The 13,644-nt window shown below is 37.0% G+C and overlaps 1 protein-coding gene across 1 annotated transcript in view; it reads left to right on the top strand.

The window, feature by feature from the left end:
• The first annotated feature begins 2,011 nt into the window (after positions 1 to 2,011).
• LOC140160854 (GTPase IMAP family member 4-like) overlaps positions 2,012 to 13,644 on the top strand; it is an 11,678-nt gene continuing 45 nt past the window's right edge. The window contains exons 1-4 of the mRNA XM_072184178.1: positions 2,012 to 2,200; positions 3,781 to 3,829; positions 8,630 to 9,367; positions 11,459 to 13,644. The exon at positions 11,459 to 13,644 is cut by the window's right edge and continues 45 nt beyond it. Of these exons, the coding sequence (XP_072040279.1) occupies positions 2,186 to 2,200; positions 3,781 to 3,829; positions 8,630 to 9,367; positions 11,459 to 11,553 (897 nt within the window). The 5' untranslated portion in view covers positions 2,012 to 2,185 and the 3' untranslated portion in view covers positions 11,554 to 13,644. The remainder of the gene's footprint in view (positions 2,201 to 3,780; positions 3,830 to 8,629; positions 9,368 to 11,458) is intronic.

Genomic DNA, 13,644 nt, shown 5'->3' with positions numbered 1-13,644 from the left:
AAATATGGTTCAAGCATGCATTTTAACATATTTATTCACCAATCTTTGAAAATGAACAAATTATAATGATACAAATGAAAGGGAATAATCCGAAGTGATTACGTGATGCATGCTTGAACCACATTTTGTTCTTTGTTCTCAAAGTTACAAAAAAAATGACTTACGCAATTAGCGTAGCAGGCTGACGATATAGGGGCGTGTATTTTTCAGTTGGAGTTGGACTATGTAGCAGGGGATTATGATTTATTTTGTATGGAGTAAAAAGGAGCTAGGAGCTCATGTGAAATAAATACGTCCGAAGAAACTTAGATTAGATTAGATTAGATTAGATTAGATTTGTGCCAATTTTGTCAATACATGTGCACACGATACCTTCGTGTTACCGACTATCGACCTGTGATTTACATGTAGTAAGATTTAGATTTGCAACCTTTGCTGTTCATATTGCATTCTAAGACTATTATTATATTTGCCATGGAGGGCTGAATGTGACGTACAGTCAGTGGCGTAGCTTGGGTCATCACATGGGGGAGCACCGACCATGATTGGGGGGGGCACCGGGTCTGATTGGGGGGCACAAGCCGTTTTTCGGCAATTCGTCGGCTGTATTCCATAGTGGCGTATAGTGATTTTTGGTCATTTTTTCAAGTCTCATCAGTCATAATTAGCTAATTAATTAGTAATTAATTAATTAAATGTGGCGTATAGTTACAAAGTGAAATTTTTTGTATTCCATAGTGGCGTATCGACCATACGCCACTTTGTATACACATTTTATAATTAAGAAATATCAGCAAAAATGAAAAACATTGTATGTCATAGTGGCGTACACCTCGCTACATGTCATAGTGACGTATCGTGACCTATACGCCACTATTGAATATAGCCAACGAAAAGTAACGCCATAGGGATTACACGGCGATCGAGGTGGCGTAAGGTTAACATTAGGTTAGGGTATTGCGTTTTGCGCGTTTTCCATAGTGACATATAGTTTTGTACTTATTGTTTTCAGTTTGCCAACAATATTATGTACTTATTTACTTTTGAAAAATATATATAAATAACATCTATTTAGTTCACTACCAAAATTTCACATCATTTACAAAATATGATGAATGTCTGATTTACACAACTCGATTTTAAATTGGTATATCTTCAAACCCGATTTTCTCGAAAAGTTGTTTATTCGCGATACCTCACTATACGCCACTATGGAATACAGCCGACGAATTTTCCAATGGGAATTTCTCATTTTTGCTATCGATTGGGGGGGCACGTGCCCCTATGACGCTACGCCACTGCGTACAGTACTCTGGGAGGGAACGTGGACAGTGGCGGCGTCAGAATTTATTACGGGGAGGGTGGGGCAAAATAAATTGGGTGGAGCAAAATTGCACAAAATTGCTACAAAAAGTGGATATTTTAATATTCTTTATGGGGGCTACTGTGGGGAAAGTGATTTGACTGCCACCCCTCCCCGACGCCACCATTGAACAGAGAAAATATAAGCCAGCACAGAAAGTCAAACAATGGAAGTTAAAATCTCATTACCACCACCTCCCGTACAGATATTTAACGGTCCCTTAGTATTGCAGCGCTTGAACGAGGTCACGAAGGTCTGACTACGCATAATTACATATTTTATAGAAAGTGTATTACTAGAAACAGGCGATGATGGAAGCGATATCGCCAATTTTGAGGTCGCCATTGGATTAACACATAATCATGAAATCTTCATAAACAATTCTAAATTTGTTATGCGGTGTCAAAGCAAAATTATCTTACTCTAAAACCGTCGGGGTACGACCGTGTACCACACTGCAAGTATGTTAATTTTCCATTTGTAATTGCTAACCGTGTATTTTGAATGGGGCTGTCAGCCCTGTATCTTCGCCAGCCTCGTACGTCACGTGTTGCGCTTCCTATGCCGCCTGACTAGAAAGTAAATGTGAACACTGCCATCAACAATCCCTAGTTGACATGGCTAATATAAATAGATGACGTCAAATGTACATGTAAATTCCCCCAACCAACACGTATTGCATGATTTGGGGAATTAACGCTGCACGCGTATGTATATTTTCTCATACGCATGAAGATAGGTCGTATGGTAGGATAACTATTTTCGGATACCTTTACAATTTGTTACACACAAGAAGAAACCGTTGAAACGTTTCATGTACTCATGGCGATTGCGGCGGTAAGTACACAACGTCACTCTTTACTCCCGGTTATTTACTAATATACAGTAGTATTATGTCTGATTATTAGGTCGTCCAAAGGAAAAGACCTTACTAACAATCACGAGTCATGCATGCGTCCGTCAGTCAATGTACCTGTCCGTCCGTTCGTTGGTGTTGTGAAGCTTTTGGTTACAATTTTACTCAATTTTACCAGTATCAACAGAAAAACATCAAAGCCACAAGACCATCAGGGCTGACGCCGAAAAATCCCAAAGTGGGGACTTACAAGTGATGGAATTCCAATATATAATAGCCCCGCAGGGCAAGAAAGGAAGGCGAAACCTTAATGTGACGTTGACCAACAGAGGGCGACTCAGGGCGTCAATATATAGTCATCCTAAGCTCGAAGGGATGCGATATTGTAAACAGGCTATAATTATACGGCAGTTTATTTAGGAGACCAGGTTGGTGTGGTACCAAGTATAAGTATGTGGTCTGTAGCAAAACTAATACACATCCCAAAAGTTTTCGACATCATTCACAAAAGGTTAGAAAATGTTGTCAGAAAATTATTAAATAAAGGAGATCATACTGCAGTTACTGTCCGTTTTCCTATACACAATACACAGTGCTCTTTCCCATTGACGCGTGACCCCTACAAATAGCCCTACGTTAACAGTATGGGGATATGACTAGTTAACGTCGCTGTGTGAAAATAACCGGCCAATATTAAAAGTACTCTTCTAAAGTTCTAGAAAATATAGTTTTTAACATGTCCTAAATTTTAGCTAATTTAGATGTTTGGAAATATTCGTACTTTGGTGTTTTAGTTAATGTTATAGGTAATAGTACATTGCCTAGTTAACGTCGCTGTGTGAAAAATAACCGGCCAATATTAAAAGTACTCTTCTAAAATTCTAGACAATATAGTTTTGTAACATGTCCTAAATTTTTAGCTAATTTAGGTGTTTGGAGAGGGTCGTACTTTTGTGTTTTAGGAAGGATATGTAAACGACAGATAACACCAAAAATATGAAGAAATTATTTCCAAACCGTGTTAAGTCAACAATCATTATGTTGCTCATTTTCAAGAATGCTGGTTTACAAAAAGCACGCCATTGTCTCATTTCGTGAACAATGGTACACATACCATTGTTTCCTTTCGTTTCCTTTATAATCGGTTACCCAACTGAAGCTTTAATACAAACTTTATTGCGATATCGCACATGAAAACAGTCACATGTGCACAGCCAGAGAAGATCCGATTTAATCAGTTGAGCTGTTTCAATGAGTGTTATCTTGGTTTAATAGCTTTTAATGGGGTTAAGTCCTGCAAAGGTCGAGATGAATTCTACTGTAGACATGACTGCATCATGTATAATTTTTTCATGACATTCAAAAACATTCGTTAGTAACCTGCGGCAAATATTCTAAAACTAACCCCAACCCAAAATATTATATTTTTAAAACGTTTAAAACATTTTTGTGTTTTCTGGGATGTGGCGGTCTTATAGAATTATTTGACCCTCTTTACATCTCACAACAAACAATTGATTTATAATTCAATATAGGATTTGTTTCATCTTTTACATTTCAGGTCCCAGGATACATCAATTTCGAAGACGATTCAGATTCGCCAGTCGATGGTAAGTAAACATGGTAAAGGGCAACAGCACCATCCTGAAGCCCTTCGTCTTGGTTCACTCTTCAATAAATAGTTCACCTTCTATCCAAAATATTAGTTCAATATTCACCACAAGAAAAATAGAGCGATAATATTGTACTATAGCTGCACTATTGCCATTGCGCAATAGCAGAAGGTGAGCCAATAAATATAAAATACTGGCCACACAAATAGCTGCCCCATTGGACCTACCCCAAGTTTCTATAGCTAGACTTGTTGTAAGCTATTGCACCAGACTGCAAACTAGTATTATTAAGCAATAGTAAACAAAAATCAAACATGTTTTATGGTTCAGTCAGTGAGAAATCATATAGCCATTCGTGAAATTTCATGCACAAACAAAAGTTGCATTTTTCTAAATTGGCTTTTTGTATATATGGTCAATTCCAGCGAAACCGGGACAAAATTCTCTCTATGTTAACTTTCCACTTTAAAATGTCATTAATAAAGGAAATCACGTTATTGATGGAGCATATCATGTCACGTCCAATGTGCTCTCTTTGTGCATATAGGCCTTTACTAGCAAGTCATACCAGGGGACAAGTTATGATGGCTTAAATGAATTGGCGTTACCCACGAATTCAAAGATAAAGAACCATATATGTCATTGAATGTCCTTCAATCAAAATGAAATTATTACCGTTAGAAAGACGTTTGCATGATCTCTCATCATATGTAAAACGATTGAATTCCACCAAAGTTTGTGGACTCTAGAGGCCATAAAGTCAATTTGGCTAATAATTTTGTTACCCGCGTATCAAAAATAAAATGATCGTTCTGAAAATGTTAAGTAAATATGCCATAAATGACTATATCATGAAACGAAGTTTCGTTCTATAATTCTGAGGTCCAAGTGATTATTTTATGCAAATACGTTTTACCCATAAAATTCCATAAAATCAAATTTGACGTTACCCACGTATCAACTGTTACCCACGAGTCCAGCAAATATAATTGCCATAACTTAAATTAACATTTAATGACTTTGGACACTGAATTTAGTTTGACAAGCGCTTAAAATTGTAAATCGTAAAAATACGTTCACCGTTTTAAAAAAGAATCTACGACGGTTTAAACTTTTGTTACCCACGAATCCCGAATAGATGCTAACCTTGAAAAACAAGGAGATTGTTTATTTTAAGTTTAAATCAGCACATATTCAAGCCATGGGTATGCTATAATTTTTACAGTACTTACAGTTTATGCACCTAAGAAACGCAAACCCCAAACGGCACTATAGTACTTATAGCTTTACCCACGAATTCGGCGTTACCCACGAATCCAAGGATTTACTCGTAAATTATATGTTTCTTATGCATCTTAACATTTTGAAAACATGCGAAATAGGTTCCAAAACAGTCCTGTTTAATAGCGTCCTCTTGAAGGTATACTGAAGCTGTATCATGAAGTTTTGATTGATTATCCTAAATTACCATTTTTTGGGTAAATGCAATTGGTTAGAGAATCGGGAATCATTGAAACACAATGGAGGAATAACCGCATGATGGTTTCCAACCTTCTGTAATATTTTCTATTTTGCAGCTTACCAATACATACCTTCAAATATGTGTTACCCACGAACATTTTGGTTACCCACGAATCCCTACTTAAATTATAGTTAACAATGTATTGATAGTGTTTTAGTTCATAGGAACTGTCAAACACGAGTTAATAGAATATTGCTGCATGAAAATATGGAATGATTTTACTAAAATGATAATATAAAACTGTTTGCTCTGTCTATTTGAATTTGGCAACTTCATTATTTATTATTTTATACCCAAAATGCCATAATGATCCATTCTAAATATTCCATGTAGTCTGTATTTTGATTAAAATTCATTTTAGTGCAATTGCAGCCTGAATTATTCACATACGGAAAAGTATTTTTTATTTTTATTAAAAAAAGGTATTAGGAATTGCTATTTCCAGACGCTGTTACCCACGAATCCATCCGAGATCCTCATCCTGCGACGAGATACAAAATCTAACTTTATATTTAAATGAAGCATTTATTCTAATCTTTCGAAATAATACAGTAATGTTAAATGACAGCCACTTTGGAAAGAGTTCGAAGAATTGACACAATCTTAACTGTACACCTGTATCTTTCTTAAAATTTGTAATAACCAAATTATTTCTTTGTAGATATATGTAATAAAATTCTATTTTACGTTCAAAGTCTTCACCGATTTCTAGTGTATATGAGTCACACATAAAATATTGAAAGATATTAAAGAAAGTGAAATTTTATGGCTTACAACAGGTGAAAAAGGCTTGAATTCGTGGGTAACATGCATATGCGCATTTAACACTTTATTTGGTCTAGCAAGAAAAGTTATTTTTCAATCCGATGGCACTTCCACCTGATGATTCACTAGATATGATAGTCTCATTTGATAAGTCTAGAATTGAAAAGGAAAAGATTTTCAAAATGGCCCCAGAGAGAATTTTGTCCCGCTTTGGCTGGAATTGACCATATGCATTTATGCGGAATTTAACACGTTTTTCATTCTAATTTAATTTATTAGGAAAAAACAACAATAACTAATAAATCTTGTGTTCATTAATTAATTTGACCAATGGACCAAAAGTTACTTTTTTTAATCTCTAATGCTGCCCAGTACATTTATTTAGTTGGTCATTCCTAGCTGAATAATTGAAAAACATTTCTATGAGTGACCGTTATCAACGTGTTACAAGCGGACAAGTGAGGGACAACACCAAGGACTTTGTAACAAATCCTGCAGCTTGACCAGCAGCAGAAGAGAACAGTGCTTGAAAGCCATCTCTCATGAAGGAGGACCTATTAATTATTGAAAAACATTTATAATCTGCAGCATTTGTGTTTTGAATGTGTGACACCTAAATCAGGAAAAGCTTAACTTTTATTAAATGATCGATGCTTCTTTTTGATTAAATTATTGATTTAAAGGGAAAAGGTTGTCAACCACAAAATTGAAGCATACAAGGCATAAAAAGCCTATGTAGACAAATGTAACTTTTTTGACCAAAATTTCATTCATACGGTCTGCATTTCTCCATGAAGATGATAAACAGTAGCAACAAAAACCCGCTTACTTGATGCATAACTAATCAGTCCAAACTTAAAAACAATATAATTGATCGAGTTGGTTTTGGATTAGCCTATACCAAAATGTCTCACATTTTTGGCACCGTGTATTACATCTTATGCCGTATTGCGCTATCCAGAGCCTGCATTACAAGTAAAAACAGGCGCCTCGACAACAACCTCCATCCATATAATGAAACAAACAAGTAACCCTGCCCATCTATACTACTAATAATACCAGATCTGTAACATCTGCGTGCTGTGTGGGGTGTGTGTCAGTGTGTAATCAAGTTACCACATATGCCCAACGCTTCCAAGTAGCCAAGAAATCAAGTTTGAACCTGTCTACATAGATGACCGTCTATAAATAGCTCTGATAACATTGAATTCATTGAATACTGGGCTTGCAGTATCGCACAAGCAAGTTCAACAAGTGGCTAAAGCTAAATATTTGCAAGAAACATTGCTATATCCCCAAGCACCATCACAATGCCCTGGCTTAAATTCATCTCTCAGATTAGAGGAATATCTATCTATCTACTAATTCATTTAAAGTTTTCAGTGTTAAATGAATTGGTGCATCGTGATATGATATTGGGCCTACACGTACACACTGTATGCAAATCCAGAGTAAGTTTGCGTTTGCTAGGTCATCCAAGGTCAAATGTCAGGTCAACTACAGTCACAGTAATTGGTAATACCCTGGTACATGCATATTTCCCAGATTGCACAACAAGTTGAAACAATTAGTACAAATGGCTAATTCATTTACAGTTTTCAGTGTTGGAGCACCGTGGCATGATATTAAGCCTAAATACAGATCAAGAGCATGTTTGCATTTGTTAGGTCATCCAAGGTCAAAGGTCAGGTCAAATTCAAAGTTGCTCCGATTGGGCTGTATGTCAGGGAAAACAATCCCTGGCCTTTGGGGAGTATAAAACCGCAAAGGTCATCCGAGGTCAAAAGTCAGGTCAAATTTAAAGTTGCTCCGATCGGCCTGTAACTCGAGGAAAACAATCCCTGGCCCTTGGGAAGTATGAAACCGCAAAGGTCATCCGAGGTCAAAGGTCAGGTCATATTTTAAGTTAGTCCGATGGGCTGTAACTCGGGGAAAATGTAGTATAATCAGACTTTCTGAGTCTAACTGAATCTTATTGCACCATATACTCATTAATTGTGCAAAGAGTGTCAACTGCATTGAAGTTAAAGCTGCTATATATAGCTCTTACTTTATCAACTTGAAGTTGCAGGAGCAGCAAGAAATGCTGTCGTTCTCTATAGTAGAACATAAAAACTGCCCTCGAATTATGTGCACCCTCGAATTCATTTAATATTTGAAACGCCTGATAAAGTCGGTTCTGATTAATACCCGTTATGGCGCCACTCGATAATTAAAGTTCTTATTGTATTTAATGTATTTGGTAAGCTGAACTGTTAAACCTCAACGGTTTTATGGTGCAATAATAATTACCTAGTAACATACTTATGGTGTGAAGTTCTGGGGTTGAAACACATTTCCCTAATTGTGCACGGTCTGTCAAATGGAAAACCCCATATATAGTAAGTTCCACAAAATTCGTAGCGCACATCATTTGCAGGAAAGGTGTGAATTAGGTTCACTTGTCGATTGGACAATCCACTTATAAGTTGTTAATACTCATTATGTTGTGTTAAAACTGTCTTTTGTAGGAATGGGCTCTTTGCGTTTACTGGTTGTTGGAATGACTGCAGCAGGCAAAAGTGCTCTGGGCAACAGTATATTAGGTGCTGAAGAAAAACTGACAACCCCGTTTGTGAGTAAACTTAGTCCAGCTCCTGTCACTAAGAGTTCGGAAAGCAAGGATGCAAAGGTTTTTGACTACCATGTTTCGATCGTGGATACACCAGGCTTATTCGACACGACAAACTACATCGAAGATAGAAATGTTTTAATGCGAAGCATTTCGTTGGTTCCACCAGGCCCCCATGCAATACTTCTCGTTGTTAAAGTTGGTCGATTTACAGAGGAAGTAGTTCGTGGGATTGAGCAGATGAGGCAGAGTTTCGGTAAAAATAGTACAAGGTTTTTGATCATTGTTTTCACGCATGTTGATTCTCTGTTTGACGACGATGACTCGGACAGGGATGACGAAGAAGGAAATCGGGATGCCACTCAAACCATAGCTGTCAAGAGAGCTCTGAAGCTACAGCAATATGTGGACAGAATCAGCGGTCCATGCCGTGCGCTTTTGGAAGATTGCAGCATGCGATATGTTGGAGTGAACAACAAATTTAAATCCACCTCGGTTGAAAATCGTCAACAAGTAAAGCAGCTTCTCTCTACTATTGACAAGTTAAAAAAAGAAAATCGTCAAGAATGCTACACTCAACAACGTTTGGATAACGAAATCAAAGGCGGAAAGGAAGACGAAAAACAGGATCCAAAAGGTAACAAATAGTAACACACATACTCATGTAATATCATGTAATATCATTTATGTTTATATTGTGTTTAAGTATAAGTCAATTAAAGTATGCGTTTAGAGACAGTCTTTTCAAAAACACCAAAAATGGTAGGAGAACAGTCATTTTGAAACCCCGCGGCCCTAATTTGGTAAAACTCGAGATAGACTTTAATGTCTTATCAGGACTGTACTGAAAAAAGTTTAAAAGCCTTTATGCCATTTCTTTTTTCCAAGTGTCTAGCTTATTATTGTGTTCCTAAAGTTCCAGGTTTTCACCAAGGTAGGTCTAAATATTTTTCAGCAGAGCCTTAATTAGGTAAAACTTCTATCTTCGAGTTAGGTTGTTTTACCAAATTAGGGCCGCCCGTGTATTAATGCTTTGCAACTGTCAGATGCAGTTTGACGTATAACTGAATACCTGAATACAAAACCCACCCAAGTGCATACTTAAATGTATAAAAGAACAACACAAATTCACAATCTACGTGCGTCTATTGAGCATGTGAAATCCAAAAACCACCCAAGTCCAGAACGTCGGTGGTTTTGCATACATATTATAAGTGCCCTCGGAGACAGAGCAAGATAGTTGACGTGATAAACTGAGGTCATAGCAACAGTGATAACGAAATAAGTGGTAAGAAATGCAGAAATGAAGGGGAATGGGAACAAGCAAAAAGACTGAGAGCAAAGGGTAAAGAATAGATGTGATTAAAAATGACCCCCTCCACCCCCACCCCCCCCCCCCCACCCACCCACGACGTCCCTGAAATGCTAATCATCATACCTTAATACAGTTTAAGCCACTCATTCGCATGTAAACCTTGCTCTATTTACCAGGTAAATCTAACTGAAGGAATGAAAATGATACCACAGTTTTTTAAGTTTTCTCAAAATCACTTTCCATGGACTTCGGTGGGTTTTGTATTCATGTATTCCATTATTATACTGCGTGAAGATATCTAGGTGTTTGTAATTTGACAGTACTTGGCAAAAAATTATCGAGAGCGAATGTCCATAATAATAATATGTACGTAATGATTGAAATAAACACAATGTACATCGATTCATGTTGTTAAGGTGTGTCAGAAATACTTTGGTAGGGGGCTGAGCACTTGGTAATTTTTGGAGTCAAAACTTTTTGACCCACCTTCCAGAGAACCTGAAACTTTTCTGACCCCCTAAACATACAAAACCTTTTTGTTGGGGGGGGGGCACATAATAGAAAAAACATTCTGTTGGAATTAGTGGTGCCTATTAGTGGTATATAACCTGATACTGCTCGAATTTGAAGAGCAAGGGAGCCATAGAAAGCTAGCAACTAAACTAAATTGTGCTAAATTTTGTGGTTAAAAGCTGGACAGGGGTTTAGATACATTGTATAGGTGTACAAAATCTCATGTCTTTTTATGGTCACCAGCTTAGGTCAAAGGTTATACTGATTTAAAATGTTAAAGTTCCTTCAATCAAGCTATAATACATTTGAATTCTTCCTCTCATCATAAAGAACAAATGGTCATATTGCTGTAGGATGCCAAGTTCAGGGATTTATGTCGTCAAATAAATCAAAGGTCAACTAACTTTTACGTAGTAAATTAGTAGTTAAAATATAGTTAAAATGCTCCGATTCGCCCGAAACTTGTCTCAAATCATTGCTCTAATGATCCAGGCAAAAAATAATTTCATAATTTGTGTTATTTTTTAAATTCTTATTGTCAGGTACTCATTTTAGGTTTTTTGCATCCATATAGAGCAACTATTTAGAGTAGTACAGGCTGACATTTGACCAATCTGTTTAATCAGAAACTGGGGTGATAAATATGTGTAAGGTTTCTTTTGTCTAAATGAATATTGAAGCAACTGGAACATTTTACATCATTTTGACCTTTGACCAAAGCCAGTGACCATGCAAAGGTCATGGACACTGGCATTTTTTGCATTCATATACACTACAATATTTAGCAAATTTCTATAGTGAGCAAGCTATGATGTACTGCTACTTATCTACCAAGTGGTTGGATGGTTGTGATGATAAATCATCATGATCATGGTTTCGTGTTTTCTTTTGTCTTTACAGGAGGCAAGTGTTCCCGTTGCTGGCGTTATTTCTGCTGTTGTTGCATATGCATGTTTTGCGTTTGGATGTTCACAAAGTGGTCGTATCATAATTAAATCTGTAGAAGATTAGGCTGTTGGTGATCTTGTCCAGAGCTACGACCAAAAGTCTACTACATCATCTACCAATACCAATAATGACCGCAAATCTACATTGTGCGGGTTATTTTACCAGGGCATCGATGGCCGGGAGAATTCCTCACGTCTTCATGACAAACACCTTCTTTACGTTACCATCAATCCGTCGGCATCTCTGGATTCAGAAAGCCTTCTAACAACCCCAATCTTATCAGAGAAAGTCAAGGTCGGCGACGTCTTCTGGGTAATAGACAATACTGGTGAGCTTTGTCTTCGTCGGGTGCTAAAAATCGGCGACATCGAGACCAATGTTCGTCATCCAATGACGATGAATCATACTATTCTCGCTCATGACGTCTTCGCGTCGGTTCATACCCACATGTTGTGTGTCACAACGAAGGGCTCCTTAGGAAGGCAACGGCTCTGTTGCGCTTGCTTTACAAAATCCGCCCCGTCCGAGCGATTTCTGGCTTTCCAAGGAAGCAATTCAATTTTGGGATCTTATTTTTGTGCGCATCCCGCCAGGGATATTCCTCGGTTCCAAAGGCAAAATGTTTAGATTTTTCACAATGCCTCTAAATAACCGATGCGCAGTTATTAACCTTTAAATAACACCTTGATGTTTTGCAAAAGTTCATTCTACAAATCATATACTTTGAAAACTTGCTTGATTTAGTGTTGTTAATGAGTTATGTACGTTTTACAAAGGTGATGTGGTTGCCGCCCTATTTTTGACATAATTCAAGAACCACAGGACCTACAAAAGAATATCTATGATTGATATTTGAATCCTTCTACACGCTCGCTATGAAATGATCAATGCAAGTTTTGCCAAAGCTCACACCCATTCGGAGGATGTTGCAAACAACCAAATCACAACAGTTAAAAATAGATACTTGCTTTATACTAATATTAATATCATATTATCACATTTAATTAACCCTGCACTACTTCTCCCTACCTATTTCGTGTTGGTTCTTCAACTCCTTTTGACATATAGCCTGTCTTTAAAAAAATTGTGCAAGTGAAAAGCGCCCTCTTTGGCAAGTAGAAAATACCGTTATGTCATGATGCTTACATCAACGTCAAGGGCGTAATCTTAGCTCTCAGATGCCGTATGTTCTGTTCAGTTTGCTTGTTTTTATCTCGAGATATGTTTAGTTAACAAGGAAAAGGTAAAATCACAATTTTGCCACTTTTATTAGGGAAGAGGGCTGTATATCAATGATTGCATCAAGTTTATCAAGTGTTCTTTCGTGAAATCTAAAGAATGCTTCAATAATATTCCACAACAATACAAAATTGTTTTTACTGTTTTATCATGATACAGGTATAATTAATATCTTTTTTCCATTTAAAACAGATTAAAAGATAAAATAAATATTTTACATTCTGCTGTAAAATTAAATACAAGTGCATGGCAATGACTTTATGATGGTATAATGTTCTCTTTGTCACTCAATACATGTTAAAAGACAAACAAATATCGCACACTTTTAGGTTAATAAACGCGTATTACTTGTTGGCAGAGAAATTGGACAAAATAATGAACGCGCGCCGATGTTGATGCGTCTAATGCACGAGCCCCGAGGGGGGGGGGGGGGCATTAGACGCATCAACATCAGCTATCTTTGATTTACATGTGCAGCCCTCTTCCCTAGTAAAAGTGGCACAATTGTGACTTTACCATTTCGTTTTTAACTAAACATATCTCGAGATTAAAACAAGCAAATTGAACAGAATAAACGGCATTTGAGAGCTAAGTCAGCGCCCTTGACGTTGATGTAAGCATCTTGTCACAACGGTATTTTCTAATTGCCAAAGAGGGCGTTTTTCACTTGCACAACTTTTTTTAGACAGGCTGTAAAACAAAAGAATAGGTATTTAAAGGTTATAGAATAATGAATGTATTTAAGCTAGTTTAGAGTATTTAATAAAAATCAGTTATGCCTGATGCATTTATATGAGTGCTTGCCTGCACGCAACTTTAGAGCCCATTATAGTCTTTACAAGCGAACATAGGATATAACGTACGTACGGGAATGATAAAAGATGTAAATGCCTTACGCT

Source organism: Amphiura filiformis, chromosome 9 (assembly GCF_039555335.1).
Source record: "Amphiura filiformis chromosome 9, Afil_fr2py, whole genome shotgun sequence".
Taxonomy (NCBI): Eukaryota; Metazoa; Echinodermata; class Ophiuroidea; order Amphilepidida; family Amphiuridae; genus Amphiura; species Amphiura filiformis.
This window is presented reverse-complemented; position numbering and strand designations above follow the sequence as displayed.